The following is a 13,940-nucleotide window of genomic DNA, read 5'->3' on the forward strand; positions in this document are numbered from 1 at the left end:
CTGCAATCCCGAGGCGTGATGATGATGATGATGATGATGAAGGACCTGACCTTCAGACTGTTGGTGCCTCTGCATTCCTGAGGAGTCAGCCCTCCTGTTAGCCCTCCTCGGCATAGAACAGGTTGTGTTCAGACCGGCAGCTTTCCCAAATGGGATGTGTGCCTGTCGGGAGCTCGTTCTGACACGAGTCAGATCTGCATCCTGCCAGGACTGCATGACTGGAAACGTGTTCATACTGGAGTGTCCTACTTTAATCAATCCCCAGATGCAAAATTGCGTTGTTGTTGTTGTGGAAATAAAAAGGAACCAGTATGACATTACTCTGTAGTGCTCTTTTAGCAGACCATGATCTAAAGCCAAAAGTATTGGCAGCAACATACATTTTGTGTTTGCAAAGCTTGCTGGGCATTGGCATAAAAGGACTAGTAACATAATTTCAGTGTCATATCATCAGCACAGGGCAAAGTGTGAACTAGTTCTAGCCAGGTTAAATCACTATCATTCTGATTGGATTTTAAGAGCAGGTGACTATTTGCATATATTGAAAATGTTCAGCACAAAAAAGCTTTAAAAAATATGAAATGTGCCTTATTGTGATTCCAGTATTCTATAGAAACATGTGAAAACATTTTCCTCAAATACTGAACCAGCAAACTTTGCAAAACACAACTTATGGCCACAACTGTACAGGGGGGGGGGGGGTTTGAACCCTGTTGACCTAGTCAGATACGACAGAGCTGTACCCACCCCTCTGGTGTCAGTATAGTCCCACCCCCTAACCCTCTTTATCCCCCCCCAGTACCTGACGAAGCAGGTGGACTTGCAGAGGCATGTGAACGACCAGCATGCCAAGGTGTACGAGCAGCTGGACCAGGCAGCCAGGGAGCTGGAGCAGAGCAACACCAGGCTGGGCCTGGAGAACAGAGCGGCCCACATCAAGACCCAGGGGTGAGGCCTCACTGTCCTCTCTGGGGCTGCCTCTCTGGGGCTGCCTCTCTGGGGCTGCCTCTCTGGGGCTGCCTCTCTGGGGCTGCCTCTCTGGGCCTGCCTCTCTGGGGCTGCCTCTCTGGGGCTGCCTCTCTGGGGCTGCCTCTCTGGGGCTGCCTCTCTGGGGCTGCCTCTCTGGGCCTGCCTCTCTGGGGCTGCCTCTCTGGGCCTGCCTCTCTGGGGCTGCCTCTCTGGGGCTGCCTCTCTGGGGCTGCCTCTCTGGGGCTGCCTCTCTGGTGCTTTGATAGACTTAACTAGTTTTACTCTCCGTATATATACTTTAATGTTACTCTCAACTAGTCTTACTGTCCATTAGTTACACTAGTCTTGCTCTCCATGGCATTACCTAAACACTTTGTCATACTGTAAGTCTGTATGCCAAAGTGTGTCAACTGTCACAGAGGTCATAGGTCGAGGCCTCTGAACAAACCGAAGAGACGTTTCTATACTCGAGGGAGCAAGAGGTTCTGAGTGTGATCTGGTGGGTGATTATGCTGCTTCCGTCCCTCCAGACTGGCTGACACCGTAGAGAGTCTGCAGGCCCAGATGGAGGAGATACAACACCAGGCCGAGGCGCTGAAGACCGCCCCTGCCCACGCTGGGAGACCCCGCTCAGAGCCGGGGCGGCCCCACAGCGCCCAGAGCCTGTCCTGCCTCACAGAGCTGCAGCTCAAACACAGGTCTGTCCCCCGTCATCACGCCAACACGGTCTGTCACAGACAGTTAGAAGCTGTCATATCCTATAACTGCTCTTCATGTAGACATTTAGTCATTTAGCAGACGCTCTTATCCAGAGCGACTTACAGTAAGTACAGGGACATTCCCCCTGAGGCAAGTAGGGTGAGGTGCCTTGCCCAAGGACACAACGTCATTTGTGGCACGGCCGGGAATCGAACCAGTGATCTTCTGATTACTAGCCCGATTCTTTAACCGCTCAGCCACCTGACTCTTCACTTCCTGCAACCTGAACACCATCCCACCCTGCCCCCAATCCTCTGGTACGATGTAAACAGTCACTTAATCTTGTTTTCTACAGGGTGGTATGGTTGCTAAGGACCAGAGCTCTGAAAAGTTCAATACTGTGGTTCGTGATAATGATGCCTTTCAGAGATCAGTAGTTTTCAGGGATTATTTTCGTTTACTTGACATAAACTAGGCTGTCATTCGTTGTTGAAGTGCCACTTGTAATGACAGGAAATACTATACTAGGTATTCTCTTATGGTGGAAATACATTTCTGGAGTGTGGCCATGTTTACAATGGAAAAACTCTACAAACTAGTTTTACTCTCCATAGATGCAACTAGTTTCCCTCTCTATGGCTCCACCTGAACTCTGACATAAATCCTGCTTCCCTCGTCTTCTACAAGATCAGCAGCTCAGCTCTGAGCTGTACTCTCCAGATCTGTCAGGCTGTGGTCTGTTTACTTGTGGTCAGTTTACCTGTGGTCAGTTTACCTGTGGTGTCACTGTCCTGACGGACTGACCTGAGACTGTGTGTCTGATCCAGCTCTCTCCCTCCTCCCTCCACCTCTCCTCCTCCCCCACTACCCCTCTGAGATTGTGTGAGCCTAGACTCGGTAATCTCCTTAAGGCTTTGGCTGCCCTCATGTAATCCACCTCACAGAAGTCACTGATAAACCCACCGGCATGGCCAGCCAAGCCGCCCCCTGACCTCACCTCACCCTGTGTCATGGTTGTGACTCCAAGTCCACAGTCCACAGGACACGTCCCCTGGTCTCTCTGTCTAGTAGATTATTATTCTGTCTGATACAATATGTCGATCATTTGTGCTGGCTGATGACTCTTGAATCACTGCCATGAAAACTGGAGTTTGCTTTGAGGGTTTAGGTTGGTTATAGGTCTGTGGAAATCTGTGAAGCACTCTGTGACAATGGCGATAAAAATAAAATAAAATGTTGATTTAATTTGAAGCTGGACAGTCCGCTGGTACAGAGGAACGACTTCCTGTCTTACTTCCTGTTCCTGACCCTCCACAGATACTCGGACAGCTACGACACAGACGACCTCTCGGATGACCTCTGCTTGCCCTCTGACCTCTCCTGGCGCGAGGAGGAGCAGGCATCGCTACGGCGATCTCTCCGCTCGCTTCAGACCCAGCTGGCCAATGAGCGCGCCAGGAGGGAAGAGGCGGAGCGAGAGGCGGACCTGCTGGCCAATGAGAACGCTTCTCTGGAACAGAGGCTTGGGAAGATGGAGGGATGCCAGGTTAGTGAGGAGCTAATGATAACCCACGCTTGATGAATGAATTATTGAATTCATTCACAAATGAATAATTCAATGGATGAATGATGTTAATGTATGATTGAATTAACCATTTAATGAATGAAGGATTGATTTGATTATCCTCTCCCCTGCTCCCTCCTTTCTCAGGCCAGACTAGTTGAGTGAAATATAATCCATGTTTGATTACATGAATAATGTAATGATCGATCGATTAATTCCCCTCCCTGCTTCCCCAGGCCAGACTAGCCGAGCTGGAGTGTGAGGCGGAGGAGCTACGTCAGCTGTGGAGAGCCGACTACACGTCCAAAGCCGGGTCAAAGGTCACCCTGACCCTGATGCCTGACGTTGTTTTCTTCCCCCCGGAGGAGGAGACGGGGATGGAGGAGAAGGAGGGCGGGAGCGAGGGAGAGCTGCTGGAGGTGAAAGGTCGAGGAGCGCTGAAACGCTGCAACAGCGAGAAGATCCTAAGGGGGGGCTCCCAGGGGCCGGGCGGGGTCACAGGTCAGGGGGACCACGAGCGTTCCTGCGTGCGTCGCTCCGAGGTGGTGACTCGGCGAGGAATCTCTCTCCTCAACGAGGTGGACGCCCAGTACAGTGCACTGCAAGTGAAGTACGACGAGCTGCTGCGACGCTGCCACCAGGGGGAGCCAGACCAGACCGCCCAGACCCCCAGCAGAGCCCTCCTGCCCTGCCCGGCCACCTTCTCCCTCGGCCAGGCTGAGGGGGAGGAGATGGAGGGGCTGGACGAGGACTTCCACCAGCCGGAGTACAAGGCCCTTTTCAAGGAGATTTTCACCTGCATCCAGAAAACCAAAGAGGACCTGAGTGAGAACAGGCAGAAGCCTTGGTAGTCGGAGTAGTTTCGTTTCGCACTTTGAACTGGACACGTCAACACGACTTTGAGCTGCTGAGCTAGGCGACGTTATCAGACAGCAGAAGTGGGAATATTTGGCTGACGTTGATTCAATCCGGCACTTTCTCAGAACGTCTCTTCAGCTGGAAAAGTACCTTGTGAATCGAGAAAGGTCAAAGTGATTTTGTCAAAAGCTTTTTGTTGGTTGATTTTTTTTTTTGTAAAGATACCTGATTCTCTCTGGGTTCTGTTTAATATATACTTGATTATAATGCATTCTTTTGGGGCTTGTAGCACAGGAATAACACCAGTTGTCTTGTTGAGGTGGTTGAAGTTAGCACGTAAACACAGATGCCTAAAACCTATTCTGCAAACCATCTGTCCCCCTCAAGAAGCCCTGACTCTGCAAATACGATCCTCAGGAAATTAATATAAGTACTGAAAAGTGCTCCACTCACCTCCTGAGAGAATCTGAGAGACAGATAGATCGAAATGTGAAGCGTTTGTCTTTTTTGGTGCCTAGAAATGAATGTTTCGTGCTTATGGTGATTGCTTAGCATGAGAAGGCTTAACCTCTTCAGTTGGGGGTGTGTGAGCAGTAATCAGAACATCCTCAACACCAGCGACAAACGCAGACCTATTGGAAGTAAACCTGCTGTTTCTGGTGCTCTTATGGACTATTAATACGCAATGTCTTTTACATCAGGAATTTAACACAACTTCGATAATTGTACATTAATAAAAAAAGACTTGAACAAGTTGGTAGAGGTTAATGACTTGAGTAATTTAGGAGTAAACTTGTAGTTAGACAAAATGCACTGAGGTATACCAAATATCATTCAGTAGGGTGCTATGATATAAATGTGATACACTTGTATGATAAAAGAGGCTGTTGACTTGATAAGAGACATGATGAACTGATGTTTGACTGTTCTCACTGTTCTTCTGTCTCCCTGGTTGAACTGTAAAATCACGTCTTGTTGATTAATGATGCACTTTAGACCTGCACAGGGATTTATGTTTGTTTCTTCCACGTAACGCAGCCCAGTCACATGTGTCAGTGTGTACGTTTGATTGGTTCTCATCCACTGTACACCCTGATAATGTGAAAATCACTGTAATCTGTGTGAAACTAAACTGATGAATGGCAGCAATCTGGGTGATATTGTTCTCTTCTGCTAAACCTGTAGTTATCTCAGAAATGTCTGTCAAGCATTACTCGCTTGTTAGACTGGGTGAATCGTTTATTACAAGTAAAAAAAAAAAAGAAAACATAGTCTGTGTTTGTACACTTTTGTCAAGTTGAGGAACCTCAGTCATGTAATTTAATATACTGGCTACATTTACTGTATCTGAATGCCAAATAAAATGTATCCCTCCAGGTAGAGGAGAGTCTGTTGTGTTTGTCATGTGCATGGCTGGAAATCATGTCATGTGATGGTTAACTACGTTGATGGTAAAGAGAAACAGGTTTTACAAGGAAGGTCCTCTTCATATAAGTTCCCAGGTGTCATGTGTCTGTAGAAGGAGAGGATGGAGATCACACCGGAGTTTGAAGGGGACAGAGTAAGTTATTTTTATTGATTTTTTTTAAGCAAAGATGTCTGGTTTATTGTGAACTTGTCATCAGTATCACTTGTGTTTTGAACACATGACAAGACAACATAATTTAAAGTAGTGATTGCTATTCTTGGCATTAGTTTTTATGAACAATATATTCTGATGTGAGGGTTATTGACTTGTAGTCTTGAAGGTCACGAGTTGGGGATAGAGAATGTCTATTTTTCTAGATCATTTTTTAAGGAGAAATGTATCTGTTCCTGTTTGTGACTGGAGTATAATAAATAATAAATGTAAGGGTTAGGATACCCTAATTAATAAATAATACGTAAAATACCCTGAACAGACTTGTTGAGTTTAGTTCCAGGAAATTGAGAAAAAGAATACAAAAACAAACGGGATAAGTCAGATTTGATGGCACTCATGGTTAGAAACTTTTGAAGACATTTGTGACAAATGGGAGCACGTACACAGTTGATCCTGAATCACTTCAAACGCTTTTTTTGAAAATATAAAGGTGCCGTCAGAGGCTGAAATTGGGGTGTGAAGCTGCTCTCAGAATGGCAGGATGGAACACGTAACATCTGGGATGAAACTGACAACTTGGCCGACTTAAATATAATATAAATCTTTGTGAACAGTTGTCTTATTGTTGTATGCATAGGCTATATTTGTAACCATGACTTTGAAAGGTCTGCTGAATGTAGAAATACCTGTTTGATGACGTGCCTACAAAACTAGAGCCAGGTACTAAATCCCCTAACTGGCATGATGAATAAGTACCAGGAAATGCAGATACAATGACGAACAAGGAAGACTAGATGTTGGATTCCTGGAACAAGGATGTTTCTTTCATAAGTAAAAACATTTCAGCATTTCTTCTGATGAAGTCAGTGGAACATTTTCTGTTGTAGGATGGTGACATGAGCCTGTTAAAGGAAGGAGAGGAGTGGATCACTGCTCCCAGAATGAGCCGGTCAGAGCTGAAGCACAGTCCTGATGCTGCTGTGAGGTGAGAGGAGACTTTCCACCCCATCTTGTTATTTTGAAATAACCAACACTAATATGAACACATACTGTATGTATACTGTAATATGAGTTAAATATAACGATGTGAGATGTTTACATGTGGAGGTGCACATGATAAGTCCTGATGGTGTTTCTACGTGTTGTCAAAGCAGACTGGAGTCCCAGAGACCAGCGTCCTCCATGTCCAGACATGTCCTGCAGGACAGTCCCAGAGACGCGTCTTCACCTGGAGCTGTGAAGCTGAGGAGACACAGAATGAACTCTCTCAAAGATTTCAGGAAGAGTATTACAGACTCTTACCAAAGGTGAAATATATGAATGTACTGGTTTGACTGTGGCAATGGTTATTTGGGACACTGACATTTTACATGTTATTAATTTTGCATTAGTTTTTATCAAAAGTTTTTATCATAATAAAACACCTGTCTCAAATAAAACACATGGCAGTAAGGGCTTGGATGGCTTCTTATGAAATAGCGTTAAAGTGTAGACAAACAAGTATTTCACTTAAAAGTACACAATACAGTGTATTAGATTAAGATTTGAGAATGATATTGACTTGTGGTTTACAGCATCCAACCAAAGAGACCAGACTCATTTACCCCCAGTGGCGTGTCCCTGAAGAGTGACCAGTCGAAGAGAGAACTTTTAGACTTCAGAGATGGAGCTCCTGTGTTTCATCCAAGGTGTTGTACTGTCAAATGGAAAAATATATTGAGTAGAGCTCCAACAGAATCCTCCAGAGTTGTATCAGTGCGAGGTTATCATACAAAAAAAAGTGTTAATGTAGACACGCGATTTTACATGAAAGTCAACAGTATATTGGTAAGATTTGAGAATGTTATTGACTTGTGGTTTACAGCATCCAACCAAAGAGACCAGACTCATTTACCCCCAGTGGCGTGTCCCTGAAGAGTGACCAGTCGAAGAGAGAACTTTTAGACTTCAGAGATGGAGCTCCTGTGTTTCATCCAAGGTGTTGTACTGTCAAATGGAAAAATATATCGACTAGAGCTCCAACAGAATCCTCCAGAGTTGTATCAGTGCGAGGTTATCATACAAAAAAAAGTGTTAATGTAGACACACAATTTTACCTGAAAGTCAACAGTATATTGGTAAGATTTGAGAATGTTATTGACTTGTGGTTTACAGCATCCAACCAAAGACACCAGACTCCCCTACCCCCAGTGAGGTGTCCTATAAGTCTGAACAATCAATGACCACACCTGAGGGATTCGGAGAGGGAATGGATCAAAGGTATTGTACAAGTACTATCATATATATAAGGATGGTTAACCCTAACTCTCCACCTTCAAGAAAAGGCTCAAGACGCACTTGTTCCGGGAGTACAACGGTACTTAGGAACGGTTCGCTTGACCCGATGTTAGTTTCCTCAAGGATCACAATGACTCTTGCTTAGAGACTTGTTGCTCTTGTGGTTAGTGGTAACTGATTTAAATTTTTGGTTCTCACTGTGATATATTGTTTTATTACTGTTGCTTGCTTTTTCCCACAGGTACACTTGCACTTATAGCTGTTCATGTTGTTTGGTTGTGACTTGTTTAACTACATGCTCTTATGGTTCTTCCCTTTGGCACTTACTTTGGTTGTTCACAATGTGTGCTTCATGTTTTGGCTACTCGCAATGTTTTTTGGCTATCTTGTTGTTATGATCAGTGACCTATGCACTTTGTAAAGCTCTCTCTTGGAAGTCGCTTTGGATAAAAGCGTCTGCTAAATGAATAAATGTAATGTAAATGTAAATGTAACCTAACGCACACATTTCTAGTATATTTTGACAGGCAGTAATCATTAGATAAGACCATAGTCACATTTACAAAGTGAGATAACCATGAATACATGAAGTCACACAAAGTGACCAAGAATACGTTACCAGATAACTAGAACCTTGTTCCATGAGATCGCCCTCTGGATTAGATTTAGATGTTAGCATGTCAAAGCACAGGAGGGAATCTTGATCCTAATATTTTAAACAGTTTTTGTACAATGGAGGCATTCTTATTTTTTCCGCAGAGACGATCTTACACCAGAGACAGAGAAAGAGACACGCCAGCAGTATCTGACCTCGATATTTAAGGTTAGTGGCCTTGGATTCAAGTAATACTTTAAAGATTACGGTATTGAAAACCGAATCAGATCCCTGTCTTTTGTTTTTTGACAAGTTTTTCCTTTCATCCATTTGGTTTAGAGTGTGGAAGAAAACATAAGTGCCTTCATGAAGAAGGAACTGGAAGGATTTAAGGTCCTCTCTAACTACCCAGACTGCTTTAACAGTCAAGATGAAGGTTTGGGCTCTGGAGATGGACAGCAAGACAAAGGTTTAAGAGAAGCAGCTCTGAAGATCACGCTTCACTTCCTGAAAAACATGAACCACAAGGATCTCGCTGATTCTCTGGAGCAAAGTAAGCATTTGGTTTGTGAGACGTTGTGTGTGAAATGTACATAGTGGTCTTCCAAGGTTTGTTACAGAATAGCAACGGTTATAGGAACCCCGCCCCCAATACCTGAGTAAATCATGAGAAAATAAGAAAATGTTTTATGCTTTTTTTAAATTTAGATGACATTTTCAAAACGTATCAGGAAAAACTGAAAGGCACCTTAAAGAAGAGGTTTCAACATGTTCCAGAAACAACTGCAGGGGAGCGTGAAGATAGACTTCTTAGTCAGATCTACACAGAGGTCTACATTACCCAGGAAGGGTGTGCTGAAGTCGAATCAGAACATGAGGTGAGACAAGTTGAAAAGACCAACACAAGACCAGGAGTTCAAGAAAAACAAATCAAGTGCAATAGTATTTTTCAACCCACACCTGGCCAAGATCAGTCCATCCGAACTGTGATTACAATGGGAGTTGCTGGAATTGGAAAAACAGTCTCCACACATAAGTTCACACTTGACTGGGCTGAGGGGAAAGCCAACCAGGATATCCACTTGATTTTCCCACTTCCATTCCGGGAGCTGAATTTGATGAAAGGACAGAAGCGAAGTCTGACCGAGATTATAGATCACATGATCATGCAGACGAAACAAACAGGCATCTCCAACTACGACAAACTCAAAGTTCTGTTTGTCCTAGATGGTCTCGATGAGTGCAGGCTTGCCCTAGACTTCAAGAGCAACAACATCTGTTGGGATGCCACAGAGTCAACCTCGGTGGAAGTGCTGCTCACAAGCCTCATCAAGGGGAATCTGCTTCCATCTGCTCTTCTCTGGATAACCTCCCGGCCAATAACAGCCAATCAGATCCCCTCGGACTATGTCGACCTGGTAACAGAGGTGAAAGGGTTCAATGACCCACAGAAGGATGAGTACTTCAGGAAGAAGATCAGCGACGAGAGTCTGGCCAACAGGATCATCATGCACATGAAGTCGTCAAGGATCCTCTACATCATGTGCCACCTTCCAGTCTTTTGCTGGATGTCATCCAACGTTCTGGAGAGACTGCTGAAACAAACAGATGGTGGAGAGATACCCAATACACTGACTCAAATGTACATTCACTTCCTGACCTATCAGACAAAACAGAGCAACCTGAAGTATCTTCCAAGCAAGGAGGACAAAACGGTCCTTCTCTCCCTGGGGAAACTGGCCTTTCAACAGCTTGAGAGGGGCAACCTGATCTTCTATGAGAGAGATTTGAGGGAGTGTGGCATCGATGTCCATGAAGCATCAGCGTACTCAGGAGTGTGCACACAGATCTTCAGAGAGGAGGATCTGCTGTTCCAAGAGAAGGTCTACTCCTTCGTGCATCCAAGCGTCCAGGAGATGTTTGCCGCTCTATATGTGTTTCTGACGGTTGAGAGCAGGGTCCGATTTGAAAGGGGGACAACTGAAACCTTTTTACCACGTCCAGAAACATTGTTGAAGCATCTGTCTTTCAAGTACTTGCACAGGCATGCAGTGGACAAGGCCCTAGAGCGTAAGAATGGAGACCTGGATCTGTTCCTTCGCTTCCTCCTTGGTCTCTCAGTGGAGTCCAATCAGAGTCCTCTAAGAGGCCTGCTGACACAGGATGCAAGAGGCAGCAAGCACGCCTGTTCTAAGTCGATACAGTACATCAAGGACAAGATACGGTCGACTTCCTCTCCAGAAAGGTGCATCAATCTGTTTCACTGTCTGAATGAGCTCAAAGACCACTCTCTTCTGGAGGAGATTCAGCAGTTCCTGAGCTCAGGAAGTCTTTCGAAAACCAAACTTTCTTCGGTACAGTGGTCCGCTCTGGTCTTTGTGTTGCTTACCTCAGAAGAGAAGATGGATGTGTTTGACCTCAGGAAGTATTCCAGCTCTGAGGAGGGTCTTCTTAGGCTGCTGCCTGTCATCCAATCTTCCAGGAAGGCGCTGTAAGTACACACTAAGAACTATCCAGTGACTGTGTTACATTTCCCAACATGAAATTGTTTCATTAATCAAGTTCTTTTGATTCCAGTATGGATCATTGCAACCTGACCAATCGATGCTGTGAGGCTTTGGGTAAGACCCTTAGCTCTCCGTTCAACAACCTGAGAGAACTGGACCTGAGTTACAACAACATACAGGATAAGGGGCTGATTCTGCTCTCTGCTGGCTTGGGAAGTCCAAATTGTAAATTGGAAACACTTTGGTGGGTATTGTTTAGTTCTGGTTTGCTTGTCATCATATACAGTACATGCTCATTAGAAAGCTAAAATCCATCTGTTCTTTTGATCAAGTCTGACTAGATGCCGCATCACAAAGGAATGTTATGAGTCACTGGTTCGAACCCTCAGTGCTCACGCCTCCACCCTGACAAAACTGGACCTGAGTGACAACGATCTAGGAGACGAGGGAGTGATGCTGCTATCTGCGGGACTGGGAAATCCTGATTGTACTTTAGAAGTTCTTCGGTGGGTATAGCTCGGTGGTAGAGCAATTGACTGTAGATCAAGAGGCCATAGGATAAAATCACGCCCTTTACATCGCTTTGGATAAAAGCATCTACAAAATGATTACACATTATTAATAAATACAAAATATTAGTATTTCCTCAGTTTTGGCATGTTCGTCGCCATATTATTGTGTTGGTTGGAAAACTAAAATATAATCCACTTGTTATTTTGATGTAGTCTGAATCGGTGCAAGATCACAAAGGACTGTTGTGAGGTGCTGGTCTCAATAATATGCTCCACTCGTCTGAAAGAGCTGGATCTCAGCGACAACGAGCTGCAGAATGCCGGGGTGAACATCATCTCAGATGGACTGGGGAAAAGCCACTGCGAACTGGAGACACTCAGGTTGTTTGCATGATCCAACATAAACATCCAAATCAACCCAAAATAAGGGGGTCAGCTTGGCCATTCTAGTATGAGCATTTGTAGATCTTTCACAAACTATAAGTGCCCAAATGTACAAAGCCATTAACTTCACAATTTCCAAGGAGAGAACATTATAAACAAATGACTAACTAGACCACAAATGATGGATTTCTTGTGATCGTTTTCCAGGTTGTCCTTCTGTAAAGTAACAGGGGAAGGCTGTGCTTCTCTGGCTACAGCTCTGAGGTCAGGTCTCTCACACCTGAGAGAACTGGACCTCAGTTACAATCACCCAGGAGACGCAGGGCTAAACCTGCTTCTTGCTGTACGGGACGACCCCCAGTATAAACTAGAAAAACTCAGGTACAAATGAAAGAGTGCGATTTTTTACTTTTGTTCTGCGGTTTATGTGTGAATTCAGCAAATGTTTCTGAAACTGACTGCATGAGAGACTGAAGCACTGCCTTTTTTATTTATCTACAGTGTGGAGCATGGTGGGGTTGAAAGATTACGATCAGAAAAAAGCAAGTGTAAGTTGTGACTCCTGTTAAGTTTAAGGAACTTAACCATATCAAAGAATGCAACCATTCAGAAATAATTGTGGAAATTGAATATTCACTGCAAAGCAAATGCTAGCTGGTGAAATAATACTTTTGAAATCATTGTTTTTTTTTTCTCACCTAGATGCCTGCCAGCTCACTCTGGACCCAAACACAGCACACAGAAAGCTCTCTCTGTCCGAGAGCGACAAGAAAGTGACCAGGCTGAAAGAGGAGCGGCCGTATCCTGACCACCTGGAGAGATTCCACCACATGGACCAAGTGTTGTGCAGAGAGAGTCTGTCCGGACGCTGTTACTGGGAGGCAGCGTGGACAGGCAAGTGGGTGGGGATCGGAGTGGCATACAAAGGTATCTCCAGGAAAGGGCAGGATGACAGCTTGCTCGGTTGCAACAACGTGTCCTGGGGGCTGACCTGCCATGACGACGGCTGCATCGCCATGGGCAACAACAGCATTACATATGTTCAACACCCATCCTCAACATCCACAAAGAAACACTCCTCCAGCATCCAAACAAAAGGCTTGTCGTCGAGCACTCTGTCCCATCTGACTGGCACCCTCTGCTCCTCCCGTTCCAGTACCCAGATAATAGGAGTGTATCTGGACTGGTCGGCTGGGACTCTGTCCTTCTACAGCATATGTTCAGACACACGGACACTCCTGTACACATTCAACACCACCTTTACCGAGCCTGTCTACCCAGGGTTCTGGGTTCCAGAACATTCATCTGTGTCCCTAGGTAAAGGTCAAGAACAACACAATTTAGTCCAGTGAGTCCTAGTGAGACCTAAGTCAAACATTACAATTCCACTCAGTCAGACCTGTGTTATATGTATTATATACCAATGTATTCCATTATTGTAAATCTCTGATTCAAGTAGTTCTGAGATGTGAATGAGATAGATGTTGTTGCTGTTGAACTGATTAGATCTTCATAATAATGGTAAAATTGTAGTGGGGATTATGTTATTGTTCCAGTGTGTGGTAAAAATACAGAATGTTCACTGGCACTAATCACTGAAGTACTGCTGGAAGTGTAAACACCTGGTCCTTGATTATTGTTTTTTCTGCTGTATTTACTATATGCACTGTTTGTATGACTTTGGATAAAAGCGTCTGGTAAGTGAATAACATGTATGATTACTCGTGTAATTTTCAAGATTTGTTGAAAAATCTAGAACCCAGAAAGTTTCTATTGTATAAGGACAGCTATGCATTGTTGCATGTCTGGATAGGTACACAATTATATTAAAGATGGGTGTGTTATGTTTATCAGTGTGCGATCAAATAAACAAGAATGGTAACTTCCCTCTTGTTAACGGGACTTGAACATGGGCGGGCAGGAAGGGATAATATGAGTGACTAAGGAGAGAGGGGACTGGCTCTCAAAACCGCTTCAAGTCATCTGAAAATAT

The 13,940-nt window shown here is 44.6% G+C and overlaps 2 protein-coding genes across 2 annotated transcripts; both read left to right on the plus strand.

The window, feature by feature from the left end:
- Nucleotides 1–21: 21 nt before the first annotated feature.
- On the plus strand, nucleotides 22–5,463 carry LOC136950052 (cerebellar degeneration-related protein 2-like). The gene is made up of 5 exons (XM_067244138.1): nucleotides 22–63; nucleotides 800–948; nucleotides 1,500–1,667; nucleotides 2,986–3,214; nucleotides 3,469–5,463. Exons 1-5 carry the CDS (start codon nucleotides 22–24, stop codon nucleotides 4,081–4,083), a joined length of 1,203 nt encoding a protein of 400 aa, XP_067100239.1. The 3' UTR covers nucleotides 4,084–5,463.
- Nucleotides 5,464–5,639: 176 nt separating this feature from the next.
- LOC136950574 (NACHT, LRR and PYD domains-containing protein 12-like) lies at nucleotides 5,640–13,831 on the plus strand. Its single transcript, XM_067244996.1, has 15 exons — nucleotides 5,640–5,651; nucleotides 6,536–6,657; nucleotides 6,827–6,979; nucleotides 7,247–7,360; nucleotides 7,537–7,650; nucleotides 7,827–7,931; nucleotides 8,709–8,772; nucleotides 8,884–9,097; nucleotides 9,253–11,035; nucleotides 11,122–11,295; nucleotides 11,384–11,557; nucleotides 11,777–11,944; nucleotides 12,155–12,328; nucleotides 12,449–12,495; nucleotides 12,650–13,831. Exons 2-15 carry the CDS (start codon nucleotides 6,569–6,571, stop codon nucleotides 13,297–13,299), a joined length of 4,023 nt encoding a protein of 1,340 aa, XP_067101097.1. The 5' UTR covers nucleotides 5,640–5,651; nucleotides 6,536–6,568; the 3' UTR covers nucleotides 13,300–13,831.
- Nucleotides 13,832–13,940: the final 109 nt, after the last annotated feature.

Source organism: Osmerus mordax, chromosome 10 (assembly GCF_038355195.1).
Source record: "Osmerus mordax isolate fOsmMor3 chromosome 10, fOsmMor3.pri, whole genome shotgun sequence".
Taxonomy (NCBI): domain Eukaryota; kingdom Metazoa; phylum Chordata; class Actinopteri; order Osmeriformes; family Osmeridae; genus Osmerus; species Osmerus mordax.